The 16,966-nt window shown below is 37.4% G+C and overlaps 1 protein-coding gene across 6 annotated transcripts in view; it reads left to right on the top strand.

The window, feature by feature from the left end:
- Positions 1-444: 444 nt before the first annotated feature.
- The window catches only part of ANKHD1 (ankyrin repeat and KH domain containing 1), a 129,900-nt gene continuing 113,378 nt past the window's right edge, over positions 445-16,966 (top strand). For 3 of the 6 annotated variants that reach the window (XM_074212822.1, XM_074212819.1, XM_074212818.1), the window contains exon 1: positions 463-819. In XM_074212822.1, coding sequence (XP_074068923.1) covers positions 478-819 — 342 coding nt within the window. In that variant the 5' untranslated portion in view covers positions 463-477. Of the gene's footprint in view, positions 820-16,966 lie in introns of all 6 variants that reach the window. The other 3 variants (XM_074212824.1, XM_074212823.1, XM_074212820.1) reach the window with 3 other exon arrangements.

The following is a 16,966-nucleotide window of genomic DNA, read 5'->3' as shown; positions in this document are numbered from 1 at the left end:
TGAGGGGTCAACAGGACTGACGACACGGTTAGCTAATCCGCATTAAGGTTGGGGAGCGATGGGCAAGGAAGCTAGCCAATAAGAACAGAGAGAGACCGGAAGTCAGCGCGCGCGGAGTAGAGGGTGGGCGCTCGCAACCGCCTCGGCCTGCGCTGCTCAACGCAGCTTGGTGGCCTCGAGCCAGCGAGCGGCGCGTGACGGAGGGACTGAGCGACGGGCGGCCGGGGCCAATAAACGGTGGCCGACGGGGCTCTGTAGCCAGTGGCGAGTGGGGGGGCGGGAGGCAGCAGGTTAGGCTGTGGGAAGTTAGTGGCGCTGCTGGGACTGGGGGAAGGAGAAGCTTCTTCCTCCTGCAGTTCCTCTCGCTCCGGGGACCGGCGGCGGCGGCGGCGGCGGCGGCGGCAGCGGCGGCGGCGACGGCGGCGGCGGCAGTGGCCGCGGGCTACTCGGCTGCGGCTCCGGCTCCGCGTGCGAACTATGCTGACAGACGGCGGCGGCGGGAGCGGCGGCAGCGGCTCCTTCGAGGAGGACCTGGACTCTGTGACTCCGCGCTCGGCCCCGGCCGGGGCCTCGGAGCCACCTCCGCCCGGAGGGGTCGGGCTGGGGCTCCGCACCGTGAGGCTCTTCGGGGAGGCCGGGCCCGCGCCGGGTGGCGGCGGTAGCGGCGGCGGCGGCGGCGGCGGCGGCGGCGGCGGCGGCGGCGCGGGCGGAGGGGACGCGGCGCTGGATTTCAAGCTGGCCGCCGCCGTCCTCCGAACCGGGGGCGGCGGCGGCGGCGGCGGCGGCGGCTCCGGCAGCGACGAAGATGAGGTTTCGGAGGTACGTCTCCTCTCTCCGCCTCCCGGACCCCCTCCACCATCCCCGGGGGCGCTCTGCCTCTCTTTCTCTGGGCTGAGCTGTCTCCTGACAGCCAGCGGGGCCCATGGCGGCGGCGCGGGGCCTGCTGCGCATTCGGCCCCATCTCACAGCCTGGGGACCGGGAGGACGGGCTCCCCGGGCTCCCCCACGCCCTCTGAACACCGGGAAAGAGGAGACAGTCTTGAGGCCCTTCGTCTTCCGGCCCTTCGGGGGAGTGAGGGGTTCCTGCCGGCCCCTCCCCCACCCACCTTCGGGCTCGGAGGGGGAGCGGGCGTCGGCCAGAGGGTCCCTGCCCTTGGGACCGAGTAGAGTCGGGGACTGCCGCCGAGCACCTGCACCACTTTTTATTTTTCGGCGGGGAGAAGGATTAAGGCCCCTATCCCCGCCTCCCCAAACTCGAGCTGGATGCTCGCCATAGGAGTTCTCTTGTCTTTGGATTGGAGAGGTTGTTAGTTAACGTGTTGCCTTGTTGTGTCCGGGAAGCGGGCATTCCAAAGAACCTCCGAATGCGCCCCGAAAAATATTTGAGAATCCACTATGAAGAATGAGAGGAAAAGTTGTGCTGGTGTATTGTTCTCCTTTGGGATGATCGTTCCCTAGGTCTTTAGAAAGCCTGAGGAACATCTGGCACCCTAGGGCACCTTTTTAACATAAAGAGAATTAGGGTCTTTAAAGTTCTTGTCCCGGGAATATTTCCTGCCCAAAGGGTGAGATCCAGTTACCGTTTCCCTTTGAACCCGAGAGAAAACGGGATGCCGACCAGTCTCTGCCTCCTCATGATTCTACTGTAGCACATGAGGTTGCCCGTGGTACCATTCTCGATTTGTAACTAAGGTCATATCGTGCAATCTCTGTACCATCCCTTTCTTTAATTGACACACATGTACATACACATAACTTTTTATTAACGTCCCTATGAGAGAATCCTGTAAAGAGAAACACTGCTCATAGGCTTTAGAGAACTCTGTCCTTTTTATACTGTGCTCATAGGCTTTTAGAGAACTCTGTCCTTTTTATACTGTGCTCATGGGCTTTAGAGAACTCTGTCCTTTTTATACTGTGCTCATGGGCTTTAGAGAACTCTGTCCTTTTTATACTGTGCCCATGGGCTTTAGAGAACTCTGTCCCTTTTATACTGTGCTAATAAGGGATCTTCCAGAATGGGATAAAAAGAAACAGGCTAAGATAACAGATGAAGGAGCTGGCTGGCCTTGGAGCCAGGCCGACCTGAGTTCAAATTAAGCCTCTGACACATACTTGCTGAATGACTCCATAAAACATTAAGCTGCTCAGTGCTCTATGCACTGGTACTATAAGTTACAGACAAGGTCCCTGTGTATATTAGTAGAGGGAGTGGATTCATTCTGGAGTTCCTAATATCAGTGAAATCACAGGTGCATTCTGTATCTAGAACTGCACCAGGATTTTATCAACCGGATATTTTGTTTTCTACATCTTTTTTTTTTTTTTTTTTTTTGGAAGGAGCCTGAGGGGGAAAGAGGACTAGGACGCTGGGACTGAGATTTTGGTTCCAGGATTAAGGAAATGCTTCTTAATTGTGTATCTCCTTTGATATCAGTGTCTTGCACTTAGTAGGTATTTGACAAATGTGTAATGAATGTGTGAAATCTAGGTGGGGCTGATAATATTTAAGTAGGCATTGTTTAGCTGAAGTTAGGTTGTGGGGATTGTCTAGAGCCGGTTCTGTTTTGGGTTTATAGATAATCCACCTTGTTGAGAACCTCTTCCTTTTTAATTGAAAGTATTTTGGATGCATATTTAGTATTCCAAAGTCCTTAGGGGAGGTGGGAGGGAGGAAGAGAGAGAGAGAGACAGAGAGAGACAAACTATAGTGTACTTCTGTTTCCTGAACTGATTTCCTGAAAACATGGAGAATAATCTCCTGCTTGTTATGGGGAAAAAAAAGTTCCTTGATTTTATATTGTAGATGGTAGTAGAAGTAAGAATATCTATTTACTTCAATCTGTATTCCTAGCCATATTCTGGAATATTATTGGGAGAGACTCTATTAGAATTAGGTAGTTTTTGTCTGAAGAATTTTATGTGACATGAGACAACCACTCTTAGTTATTGGTAATATAGGAAACTAAAACTTATCCATCCCACCTACCTCACAGGGTTGTTGTGAGGATCAAATGAAATAGATATTTTAATTACTTTGTGAAATTGTAAAGTGCTGTGCAAGTGTAGTGTGATAATTTCTGATGTCATTTGGACAGAATTTGAGGGAAAAATTTCAACAGCATTTCTCTGATTGAAGCATCCCTAAAATTTTAGTCTTTGGGGAGTGTACCCTTATTTTGTACTCTATTAGTAGAGGTAGAATTCTCCAAAACCACCCTACTTTTTTTTTTTGATACAGAGAACATTCTGTCATTAGCCCCTACTCCAACACTCCTATATGAAATGAAGAAACATAACTTGTAGACTACATACAAAGAGTGTACTTGGCACATGATCCTTTTTATCCAATTAAGGTATATTCTAAAACAATATCAAAACCTTTTGATCCAATTCTTTAATAGAAATGGTTTAGATATTTTTCTGCAATCTTTAATGTAACTCAAAGCTTAAATTTTATTTTGGGAATATTCCCTGGCTTCCATGGAAGAATGGTGGTATAGGTCCTTATTTTCTTTCTCAGGCTAAAGGGCCCAATTATTTACATGTTCCCTGTACCTAAGAATATTAGTCTTGATGTCCTGATAGGTCCATAGTTTTGAGGTTAAAATTCTACATATTAAATTGAACAGTGAAATTGGGTGCCTATAGTATCTTCAAGGCTCCTGTGCTAGATGCTGAGGAAGATGATTAAAAAGAAATTATTTAAAACATAGGCTCTACCCTCATGGAGCTTGATTAGGCAAGAAGATGATACACATAAGAAGATGATACACACTAATTCCCAATTAGCATATTAGAGAAGAAAAAACAGACTGTGATGTCCTGATGAATAAAGATTATAACTCAACTTTGAGGTTTCATAGTAAAACTGGAATTTGAGGTGAGATTTAAAAGATGCCTAACACACATCACTTGTGACCTGAAATAATAGGAGAAAGAATTTGTGTTTTTTTTAATCATCTTTCTGTTGGAAGAGAAATTTCCAGAGGACCTGTGTTTTTCATTGAGTTAGGCACCCATTACAAGAGGGTAAGAGTAAGAATGACCACAGTATTTATGCTGATCAGGTAACATGTTCAGTACTTTTTTTCTTTATTCCATAGGATAGGATGAAACTTTTGAGTATCATGCTTAATACTTCAAGTTCCATGGTTACCATATAAAATCTTAAATATTTATTAGAGCATATTATTACTTAGATAAAAAATACAGATATTATATAGAATTTGTCAGTCTACTTTTTGCCTCTTCTCCAAATAGTTTGTAGGAAATCTAGAAATCCAGCATTTTTGAAATAGGCTTGATTGAAGAGCTATTCATAGGAAATTGCCCATATTTTCAGCCTTGCCACATTTGCAATCTCTCATTGGATCATTTCAAAAATCTTGTGAGGTAGGAAATACAAATATCATCTTCATTTTAGTGATAAGGGAAAGAAACTGATGCTCAGAAAGATAAAATGACTTGTCTAGGGAAACACAATACCTAGAGTTCAGGTCTTTTGGCTCAACTCCCAAGAGTTGTTTTCTCTATACCATTGGGACATTTTCTTTGGAATTATGCCAGGTTTAGGAACTCCACAGAGTGGTATCTTTGGGGTTTTATTGCCTTAAAGGAATGAGTATTCATAATGTATTTAATAAATGAAGCACGTCTTGGAATAAAGTAAATTGTTAGAAGGTTCTTTGTCTATTCCGACCCTTGAATAGAAAAGTCACAATTTGAATTGTATCTCAGTGAATTGATAGGTATTGTTTACAGTGGAGGTCAGGTTGAAAAGTTCTTTTAATAATAAAATCAGTTCTTTGGAGACTGTTCAAAAATTGGATTCATTCGTGAATGTAGTCTAATTTTTTTTAGGTTAAAAGAGAAGTAAAAGACATTTAAAAAACCATAATTTAGGACCTATTTTGTCATATATGAAGTTTAGCCTACTTTTTGTCATCTTTTCAAGTGTATTGTAGCTGTATATATTCTGAAAGGTATTCAGTGGTTGCAAATAAAAAATGTACATAATCATTTTGTTTTCTCTTAGATATGAGTTCAAGCAATTAGGTGAGATTATAAAAATTGTATTAAAATTGAAACTTTAAGTAGTAACTCATCATAAAAATCACTACTGGACTTTAAAGGTATACAATATAATAGATACCTATATTTTTTTATGTGTATGTATAAATAAAAGATAGATCTTTAGTCTGTATATATGTGCAAATGTGTGAATTTAAGAAAATGGGGCTTGGAGTCAAAAGGACCTGGATTCAAATTAAGAAAAAATTTATAAAACCAGAGTTGTCCCAAAGTGGAATATAGATTATCTTTGGAAAGTAGTAGAATTTAGGGGCAGCTAGGTGGCACAGTGAATAGAGCTGCGGCCTTGGGGTCAGGAGTACCTGGGGTTCAAATCCGGCCTTAGACACTTAATAATTACCTAGCCTTGTGGCCTTGGGCAAGCCACTTAAGACCCATTGCTTTGAAAAATCTCAAAAAAAAAATAGTATAATTTCTTTCACCATGGTCTAAACCAAGAGGCTGAAGATCATTTGTCAGGGTCATTAAAAGGAATTCTTATATTTGAGTGTAGCTTAATTAACTTAAGGTCACTTCCAATTTTGATATTCATTGATTCTGTATAAAGAGAAAACCAGACAGGAATGTAGCTTTCAGAGAGTAGAGTAAAGGAACTATTCTTTGGAGAATTGATTTGAATTTTATGCTTTCTAGAACCTACTTTCTTTATTGACAGTTCTGTCATTTTTATCATTAAAAAACCTCACCTTTTTCAGACTACACAAGCTAGTAAGGTGAGTCACTGCTTTTAGTAGCATCTTAAAGTTTATACTTACTGTTTAGATTATGGAGAAATAAAAAGGGAATGCTAAAAACATTTAGAGTAAAATTAAGATATTCAGTATACTTTTTTGTTAATACCATTTTAAATATTAGCCAAAAGACTTTTGCAAACAAACATAGCAGTCAATTGGAAAAAAATGCTTTTTTTTTGAAAACTCAAATAAATCAAGTTTTTCTATAGACTTTACATAAATTTGAATTAACACTGTCATAAAGAGTAAAACAATTTTACGAAATTTGAATTTTAAAAAGGAAATAGGAGTTTATTCTAGTAGGTCAAATTTTGTAGAAATTTGAAAACATGGGGTGGCTAGGTGGTGTAGTGGATAAAGCACTGGCCTTGTAGTCAGGAGTACCTGGGTTCAAATCCAGTCTCAGACACTTAATAATTCTAGCTGTGTGGCCTTGGGCAAGCCACTTAACCCCCTTTGCCTTGCAAAAACCTAAAAACTAAATAAATAAATAAATAAACAAATAAGTAAGTAAATAAACAAACAAATGAATAAATAAATGAAATTGGAAAACACTGAAATACAAGAAGGCCTATTTGCCTGCTGAAAAAAAATCTGCAGCTTATATAAATAATGATTTTTTTTTTGGTTAAAGACTAGGTTTTTTAAAAGTTTAATTTGAATGGAATTTTCAAAATGAAATTTTGGAAAAAATTTAAGCAATTTTAAAATATATCAATGCATTTGAGCTTTCTATAAAATTTTAGGAATGAGAATGGTTCAAGTTTAGTTTTATTATGATTTTTTTAATATGATTTGTAAGTTATAAACTATATGACATTTGAACATCCCTTTTAAATGTTTGATATCTTGAAAGATGAAATGATAGCTTTTATTTATAAAGCACTTTTTCCACAGTAACCTTGTGAAGTGAATAGTTAAAAAGATGATTTATAAAGTTCAGATTTAAATGGGAAAGTATAATTTTTGAAAGGTAGGAAAAATGTTTGCATAAGTTTGGTTTAAAATATTAAAGTTAGCTGTATAAATATGGGGAAATTATTAGTTTTTGGTCAGCTTGCTTTTCCTTAGAACAAAAAAAGTTAGCTTTAAAAAGAAAAGAGAATGAAATTAGCACTGTATTATAAATTACCTGATATAAATAATTTCTAGTTGGGGGGAGGGGAGGATGAATGATTTAAAAGTCAAATGTATTCTTGCTTGTCCAAGGTTAGACAGCTACTGACCTACCTTGTACTTCAGAATTGAATAATTAGAAAATTGTATCTATTTAGTATATGTATTTTTAATAGAGACTAATGTAGGAACTAAAGACTGTTGATGGAACTCCCAGGTGAGGAAACTCCCTTATACCAATTGAATAGTCTTAAGAGAGTTACTTAGAACATTGAGATTCAGTGAATTGCTCAATTCAGTGCTGCCCACTCCCCCCATTTGTCATAGATTCTTAGGATTTATGAGTTGAAAGGGACCTTAGAGCCCACACTGCATTCATCCTCCACATTTTACAAAAAAGGAAATTGAGAAATACAAAAGTCTAAATGACTTGTCCAGGATCTTACATCTGAGGGGCAGGATTTGAATCCAGGTCCTTTTGACTCCAAGCCCCATTCTGTATCTGCTATGCCACACTTTTATTCATCTATTAAGGAGAATAATAAAGACCATCTTTTGCCTGTACTATTATATTTCTTTATGTGGGTAGGTTGATTTTGGCATTATAAAAGTGATAGCTTTTAAGGCAGATTTTTAGATACAAAAATCAATATTCTGGAGATTGTTAAAATGTCAAAGGTTCAAGTTTGCAGTTATATTGGCTGATCAATTTTTAAATTTTCACCCCAGAGGAGTGTGAGGGGTATTCTCATTTTCACTGGTATGTCACTGGTATGTGCAGTCTCTATACACAATAGACATTCAATAAATGCTGCTTGACTTATTGAATAAGTTGTGGGTTATCATATTTTCTCATTCCTGCTTTTATCCACTACTTTGAAATGGAATGGACATCATAATACAATGATGTTTTTGAATTGTTATAACTTCCTACAGAAAACATTTTGTAAAGTGTAAAGTATTCTGAATATTAGTTGGATCAGTTGTGGCAGGACATATAAATACATATACTGTTATTACTAAAGTATAGTGGTACTGCAAGGTTTCCAAAATGCTTTCGCTCTAATCTCTGAGAAGAGGCAGTTTGAAGATTATATTAATTTTACAAACTAAAAAGATTGGTTTAAGGGGCTTACCTCAGGGTTACACATTACTTCTTGGAGCCAAAACTTAACTGTTTTGATTTCTATCACTCTACTTTACCTTACCACACTATTCTGGATGGGAAAATTAATCTAGTTTGGAGGAAAAAATTTCTTGTTAATTGATTTTGCTTCCCCTGTGGAAATTAGGCCTTTAGAATTTTCAGGGGAAGGACCTGAATATTAGCAACAACTACCTGATAGTTCTTTTGTTTTTTTTCCCTAGTTACAGGTAAAGACAATTTTAAAAAACAGTTGAGTTTCAAATTTTCTCTCTTCCTACCCCCCAAGATAGTAAGCGATTTATTATAGTTTATACGTGTTCAATCATGCAAAATATATTACTATATTATGTCATGTGAAAGAAGACTAAGATCCAAAGAAAGAAAAATTCATGAAAAAAATAGTAAGCTTTGATCTGCATTCAGAGCTATTATTTGTCTGAAGGGAGGAGATAGCAGTTTTCATCATGAGCCTTTTGGAATCATTTAGATTATTGTACTGCTGAGAATAGTTAAGCCATTCACAATTGATCATTATACAGTATTGTTGTTACTATTTACAGTGTTCTTCTAGTTCTGCTCACTTTATTTTGTGTCAGTTCATATAAGTCCAGGTTTTTTTTTCTGAAATCATCCTATTTATCATTTTTTTATAGCATAGTAAGATTTCATTACCACAATTTGGTCAGCCATTCCCCAATGGATGGGCATTCCTTTAATTTCCAATTCTTTGCTACCACAAAAAGAGGTGATAAAATATTTTTGTATTGATGGCCCCCCCCCCCCCTTTTAATCTCTGGGCTACAGATCTAGTAGTTGGAGTGCTAGGTCAAAGGCTTTGCAGAGTTTTATAGCTCTTTGGGCATATTGATTTCCAAACTGGTCTCCAGAACGGTTGGGTCAGTTCACAGCTAACTCCACCAGCAGTGTATTAATTTTCCTTTTTTGTCCTATTACCCAATCTAATAGAGATGAGGGTGGAACCTTGGAGTCTTTTTAATTTTGCATTTGTCTGATCAATATAATGTAGAACACTTTTTCATATGCCTATAGATAGCTCTGATTTCATCTGAAAATTGCCTCTAACAGGTCTTCTAAGAGAGTAAGAAAATGGCTAACCAATTGGGACAGGTCCCATAGGTTTCGTTAATTTATTTTTTTAATTATTCCTTGTTGATTTCTAAGGCCATCTCTACTTCAGTGTCCCAGAGTCATCTCTAACTCAACATGTTCAAAACAACTCATTATCTTTCTCTGAATCACTTTGACATATGATAGATACATATTTTAGCTGAAACTTTTAACCATATAAAACCAAGCTTTTCTTGTAGATATAGGAGGCCAGAAAGTGTTCTAACTTAAAAGCCAGAAATTAAGATACTTTGTTCCATTTTGTTTTTAAAAAATAGTTAAATTGTCTTTATCAGTAATAGTAAGATCTATTAAACATTTTTTTTACATATAGTTTTAAGAATTAAAGTTTGCTGGCATCTGATTATACAATAAAATTCTTCTGCACTCCAGATTAAATAAATGAGATAGTAATGTCCATCTTGGTTAGTTAACTCGATTATAATAACCCTCATTTCTCCTTCTTCCTCACACATTATTGGATGTTTTTTAAAATAAAAAAGGGACTAATTCATTGTTGGAATTGTAAACTGATCCACCATTTTGGAGAGCAGTCTGGAATTATGCTTAAGAGTTATTAAACTACTTTTACCCTTTGACCCAGCAATTCCACTAACTTGGACTATTCCGAGAGATAATCAGTGAAAAAGGAAAAGAATTAAAATGTTTATAGCAGTTGTCTTTGTGGTAGCAAAGAACTGGAAATTATAAGGATGCCCTTTAATTGAGGAATGGCTGAACAAGTTGTGGTATAAGAAATTATGAGCTCAGTGATTTAAAAAAAAACCATGGAAAGACTTATATGAAATAGTAGTAAAGCAGAAATGAAATGAGTAGAAGCAAGAGGAAATTGTATACAGTAGCAGCAATGTTTTAAGAATGACTGAACAAATTAGTTAATTGACCTATTATGAATACCCAAATTAGTTATAAAGGACATATGAAGAGAGATCCTCTGCATCCAGAGAAATAGAATTATGTATAGAATAACATTTTCACACACACACACACACACATATATGTATATAAATCACTATTTTGGGTCTAATGGTAGTTATCTGTAAGGTGGAGGAGAAAAAGGGGAAAAGAAATTTACATGATAATTTTGTATATTTGAAAGGAATAGAAAGTTGTGCATAGTAGATTTGCAGTTTTATGTTCAATCATCTTTTTAATTGTATTAATGGAAATGCTTGTTTATTCCATAAATTAAAAATAAAATATTTTTTTAAAAGACCATAGATTTCTATGTGTGGAAGGGACCTTAAACATAATTTAGCTCAATCCTGTTGTTTTAAGATGAGTTGCCCTTCTAGAGGGGCAACCTGTTAACATAACTAGATAATCTATAAACCAGAAATTTTTACTTTTCCAATACTCTTTTCATTGTCTATACCAGACTGGTTTTCTTGTATTGTACTGGACCAGTGAACCTGTTAACATTTCACAGAGGTAAATGCTAGTTCCAGATTAGTTTATAGAATAGATATATTTATTAAGAGCTGATTTAATATAAACTGACAACCCACAATAGAACAAAATTAAGTTGATTTGGAAGACTGTTGTAAGGAAAGCTTGCTTCTTACTACTTTATTAACCTAGTATTTGATGCCCCAAATATTTTAACAGCTAGTCTTTTTCATGGCTTCATAAGTACACTCCAGGACTCTTTATTATTTTTTTTTTTTAGGTTTTTGCAAGGCAGATGGGGTTTAGTGGCTTGCCCAAGGCCACACAGCTAGGTAATTATTAAGTGTCTGAGACCGGATTTGAACCCAGATACTCCTGACTCCAAGGCCGGTGCTTTATCCACTACGCCACTTAGCCGCCCCTCCAGGACTCTTTATTTGAAGATTTTTTTTTTTATGATCTCTCTTTATCTCATCCCCTCCTGGGGAGTCATTGGATAAAACTGGGCCTGGAGTCACAAAGACCTCTGTTCAGTTAAGGCCTTACACAAAAACAACAATAGACATTTCCTGGCTATGTGACCTGGGCAGTCACTATTTCCCTCAGTTTCCCCAGCAGGAAAATAGGAATGGTCATAATAGGGCCTACCTTCATGGTTCTGAGCATCAAATGAGATTATCTGTAAAGCACTCAGCACCTTGTAGCATATAATAGCCTCTCAATAAATGCTTGTTTCCTTCCTTCCATGGATTTAGTTATTGTCTGCAAATGACTCCCAAATCTACCTACCAGTCATTCTTCATTTGTCTCCCCCAACACTTAGGACAATCTTGGGGACACAGTAAATGCTTATTAAATTATTACCCATTGATTCATGTCTCCTGAGCCCAAATTCCATATTATCAGCCATGTATAAGATGTTTCTACACCTATAAGATGTTCCATGGGCATCTTAAACTTAACATTTCCCAAGCAATTCATTATCTTTCCCCTTAAACTTACTTAACCCTTCTTCTGATTCCTCCCTATTGGTGTGGAGGGTACCATCATCCTTTTACTCACCTAGTTTTATAACCTCTTGAGTTACCTTTCACTTCTTCCCCCCATCTGATTATTTGCTATTTTCTTTCTGTGTTGTTCATTGCTCTCAGCCTTCTTTTTTACTTCACTCACATGGCCACCATCCCTGTTCAGGCCCTCTGTACTCCTTTGCTTGGACTATGATAAAAAACCTCATATTTAGTCCTCCTGGCTCCAGTCTTTTTCCCTTTATAATCAGTTTCCCATGTATCTGCTAAATTGATATTCCTGAAGAACAGGTCTGACTGTGTCCCCATCTTGCTCAAGAAGCTTCATTAGCTTCCTGTTGGCCTCTAGGACAAAATATAAACTTCTGTGTTTGGCATTTGAAGTTTTTTATCATCTAGTGCCCACTTGTCTTTCCAGACTGATTTCACAATAATAACTCTCTTAAGCTAAACTGCATGTATACATGATACTTTATCTCCCATTTGTAATTCTTTGGGACAGGATCCCCTACATTCCCTTCCCTTCTATCCCCCCCTGCCACCCTCTTGCCTACAATACTCTTCATTTTTGACTATTTTTTGTCATTCCCTTTAAGGCTAAAATGAAGTGCCCTCTCTGTGTGGAATTTCCTTATCTTAATCATTCTCACTTTTCTAAGCAGCCTCCCACTTATTTTTTATTCTTCTTTGTATATTTTGTATTTACTTAAACAAGTTAATTTCCCTTGAATAGAATGTAAACTCCTTGATGGTAAAGGGCGGTTTTGTTTTCATCTTAGTATCCTATGTACCTAGTGTTCTATGCCTTGCAACTAAGAGGTATAGGTTGTGGAGTCAATGGTTGTGAAATATAACTACAGATAAATAAGAATTGTAACAAAGTATGTTTTAGTAATAGAAGAAGCACTCTGTTTATAATACTTATTATTTGGTACCTTCATTTATTTTATAAAAATTAATCCACATGGCTGTTTTTTTGTCAGGGGAAGCAGATAAAAATCTCTAAAATAATCCCTGGCAGTGCTTTGTCCCTTTGAGTGGAGTCAGTTGTTTTACTCCAAATGGCATATCTAAGTTGAAGGTAATATTTGCTGACTTAAGTCCATACAAGCTAATTCTGACCTCCATAGCACTAAAGTTTATTTGCAATCTTTCAAAAATCAGTATATTTTTTCTGTATTCATACTTTTGTTCACAACCCAAAGGTTTGTTTAACTGGGTGCTGTCCTCATCAGGTGCTTAGCTACACACCACTATAGTTTTTATAAAAACTCCCAAATCAGTAACTGTGGGAACAAAAAAAAGTAAGCAGAAGCACATTCAAGTACCTGACTGATTTTTCAGGTACTGTCTAATGACACTTAGGTTGAGAACAAGTGGAAATGTATCTTTTTTTTAAAGTCCATGATAGTAAGAGATTGAAGGTCTTAGCACATGAAAGAATATGAAGGGAAAAAAAATTGTATCCTAAATGAATACTCAAGTGCTTCCTCCTGAAGTATCAACTCTTCCCTACACCTTTTCTGGCTTTCCCAGCTATTTTCAATCTACAAGTTTACTGTTTGCCATGTATTGTTTAGCACTGGAGTTGTAAAGCAAAACTAATCCCTGCCCTTAAGCACCTCACACTGTTATGAAGTTCACGTCCAGCCTTTTAGTTCTGCTGGGCGGCTTCACTGGCCTCTAAGGGGGCAGGCAGAATTCAATACCTGTTTATGAATACAAATGCAATCCCTGTTACTCAGTGCTTACTTGGTGGGCTGTTTGAATGGGCCCACCTGCCCTAAGGTAGAAGTGACATGTTCTGAATAGAACATGAAATAATAACTTATAGCTCTTTAAAGTTTGAAAAGCACCTTACATACCTTATCTTATTTTAACCTTGTAGCTGCCTTGGGGAGATAAGCACAAGATTTTTACATATGAAGAAACTGGTTCTGGGAGAGGTTAAGTAACTTGCCCTTAGTTGAACAACTAAAGTGTAACAGTTGGAATTTGAATTAGGTCTCTCCTACTGTAGAAGTGTAGTGTAGGAGTGTATGGCTCCTATTGTACCATGCTTTTATGATTAAGTCCCCTTTACTTGCTTTCAAGAATTCAAATTACATTTTAATTCTTGAAATGAGTAGAAACCTGTTAGTATATTATCACAACACTGAATTGTATAAGCTTGTATTATTTTTTTTACAGGCACAAAATTTGAAAAGTTTTTTTGACTGTATATTTTGTAAAATCTGAGACAAATTAGTCAAATCTTGTCATTTGAAACCTACATGGAATGATTTTTAAATCTCAACATCTAGCTCGAGTTGTTTCTAGTTATTCTTTACTGAATAAATAAATATTAATTTTTTAAATTTCACTTTTTAAAGTTGTAAATTGCTTTTTCATATGGGAGAAGGGACTTAGTAGGAACTAAGTTGAGGGATAAATTTAGAAGAAAACAATGGTCAGATTAGATGAATAAATATTAATTCTTTTGGTGGATTTCTGAGTGGAAAGTATTTTTTTTTAGGTTTTTGCAAGGCAAATGGGATTAAGTGACTTGCCCAAGGCCACACAGCTAGGTCATTATTAAGTGTCTGAGACTGGATTTGAACTCAGGTACTCCTGACTCCTGGGCTGGTGCTCTATCCACTGTGTCACCTAGCACCCCGAAAGTATTTTTTTAAAGTTGAATTTGTGGTCACAATTTTTTCCCTTTCTATCCTGATTTTGAAATTTTGCTTCAGTCTTTGAAACTTCACTGCATGTCTCTGTATGATCAGTGATGGTTGCTTTGAAATAATAACTTGAAGTCTTGGTTGAATAGCTTTTTCTTTTTTTCTGTCCCTTAAAATGACTTTTAGAAACTTTGCCCTTAAAGAAAAGAGTAAAAGTGAAATTAGAATGAGTTAGGAGAACTGGATAATTCAGTGAATTTTGATGCAATATTTTTGCAGTTTTGACATACATATGGGGACAATGGACTTTATTTTTTTAAAAAAGTCACAATTTTCTAAGTATAGTCAATCAAATGCAATGTAAAATAAAAAGTGGTAATTTTTCATTCTATATGTGTTCAGCAACTAATCATAATTTTTGTCTGCTTAATCCTTAAGTAATGTTAGGTTTGTTTTATTTTATCCTATATTGTGGTCTAAATGGTTACACTGTAAAAATAGAACTTGAGTGTTAGAGTTTAAATTATTATATTCATGCTATATTACTGATTACTTTTTGTGGTAGTGAAGCTGAATAATAATACTGTACCATCTTAGTACCTACCTTTCATTGTTTCAGAATACTAAATGTAAAGCAACACTTTCCCTGAGGTGGACTAATGTATGTCATATGTTACCTTTGGTAGCTTAATACCTTTTCTTTAAAGAATGAGTATTCAGAACTAAAGTATATATGTACAATCATTCAGCATAACCATAAATTGACAACCTCAGTATTTAGGAATAAAATTGAGTATGTACTCCATCTACTGGCACTGAAGGAGCAAAGCAGTCACTGTAACATGTTCTCATAGGGCTTTAATGGAAGACACACCTGCTAGCCATGGGGCGAAGACAAAGATACATGTGGGTCATTCAGGGTGAGGAGTTTGAGTAGCCCTGAAGAAGAGATCTTGGGCATGCTTACTTATTTCCTTAGTATTAATGCTTTATGGTATTTGAGCCTCTTTTGAAGGACCTATTTTTCAAGGCTATTTAAAAAAACTTTTTGAGTCATGAGAAGATGTCTATTTCCAATACCCCCTGGGGTAGAGAGGGAAGAAATTTGGAGTTTCATATATGCAGTTGGCCTTTTTCAAAGTTAAGATTTTGTAGTGCCTACAAAGTAGGGCATTTTTTCATTTAGTCCTCACAACTCTTGGGGCAAGGACTTTTATCTCCCTTTTAGAATGAACAGGTTCAGAGAGGTCAAGTGTCTTGCTCAAAGTCATGTAGCTAGTGACATGTGTAAAGCAGGATTTGAATACAGGTCTTTGAATATTACTTCTATACTATCTCTTTCTTCGGCCTGACATTCCATTTTATCAGCATCATCAAGATACTTTCTAGCTTTCTTGTGGCATTTTTAATTTATCTATTTTAAAAGGAGATAAATGTATTTACCAGAAAATTTAATGAAAACACTCTGCCTTTTTGGGGTAAATTTGGTAGGATAAATTTAGTGCTGATGGAATTGGAGGTTGTCTTTGTTGCAATCTTTCTTCCAATTGCCATACTTAACCTTGCTCACTAGGCCCTTCTCACTTAGATTTACAGAATTTTAGGACTATAAGGGACATTAAAAACTTGTTGGTTGGGGTGGCTAGGTGGTGTAGTGGATAGAGTCAGGAGTACCTGAGTTCAAATCCAGCCTCAGACACTTAATAATTACCTAGTTGTGTGGCCTTGGGCAAACCACTTAACCCCATTTGCCTTGTAAAACCCTAAAAAAACCAAAACAAAACAAAAACTTGTTGGCCAGCTCCCTTATTTAGCAGGTGAGGCATTTGAGACCTAATAATGTCATAATGTCAAGTTATTTGCCCAAAGTTGCAGAGCTAGTTAGGGATGTATGATCTGGTCTTAGTACCTGCCTTCTGTCTAGTTACATCTCAAGGTTTTGATAGGACACACTGAAGATCATTTGCATTTAAAAAAGAAAAACTTGGTGAATAAGTAGATCAACTTTTTTTTCCTTTTAAGGTCTCAATCTCCTTTCCTTAAGGGATTTTCAATATGTGAAAAGTGTTTAAGCTTTAGAATGGGTAGCCTGTGATGAGAGTTTATTGTTCCCTTTATGTATATGGTTAACTCTAATTAGGAGATAGTAGTTCTAACTTTTACTAACCATGACTTGACTAGGGAATTTTTTTTTAAAGATTTTATTTGAGTTTTACGATTTTTCTCCCAATCTTACTCCCCCCCCCACAGAAAGCAATCTGTCAGTCTTTATTTTGTTTTCATGTTGTATATTGATCCAAATTGAGTGTGATGAGAGAGAAATCACATCCTTAAGAAACAAAAAGTTATGAGATAACAAGATCAGACAATAAGATAATGGTTTTTTTCCCCTAAATTGAAGGGAATAGTCCTTGAACTTTGTTCAAATTCCACAGCTCTTTATCTGGATACAGATGGTATTCTCCATTGCAGACAGCCTAAAATTGTCCCTGGTTGTTGCACTGATGGAACGAGCAAGTCCATCAAGGTTGAACATCACCCCCATGTTGCTGTTAGGGTGTACAGTGTTTTCTGGTTCTGCTCATCTCCCTCAGCATCAGTTCACGCAGATCCCTCCAGGCTTCCCTGAATTCCCATCCCTCCTGA

The sequence above is a fragment of the Macrotis lagotis genome, chromosome 1 (genome assembly GCF_037893015.1).
Source record: "Macrotis lagotis isolate mMagLag1 chromosome 1, bilby.v1.9.chrom.fasta, whole genome shotgun sequence".
Classification (NCBI taxonomy): Eukaryota; Metazoa; Chordata; class Mammalia; order Peramelemorphia; family Peramelidae; genus Macrotis; species Macrotis lagotis.
This window is presented reverse-complemented; position numbering and strand designations above follow the sequence as displayed.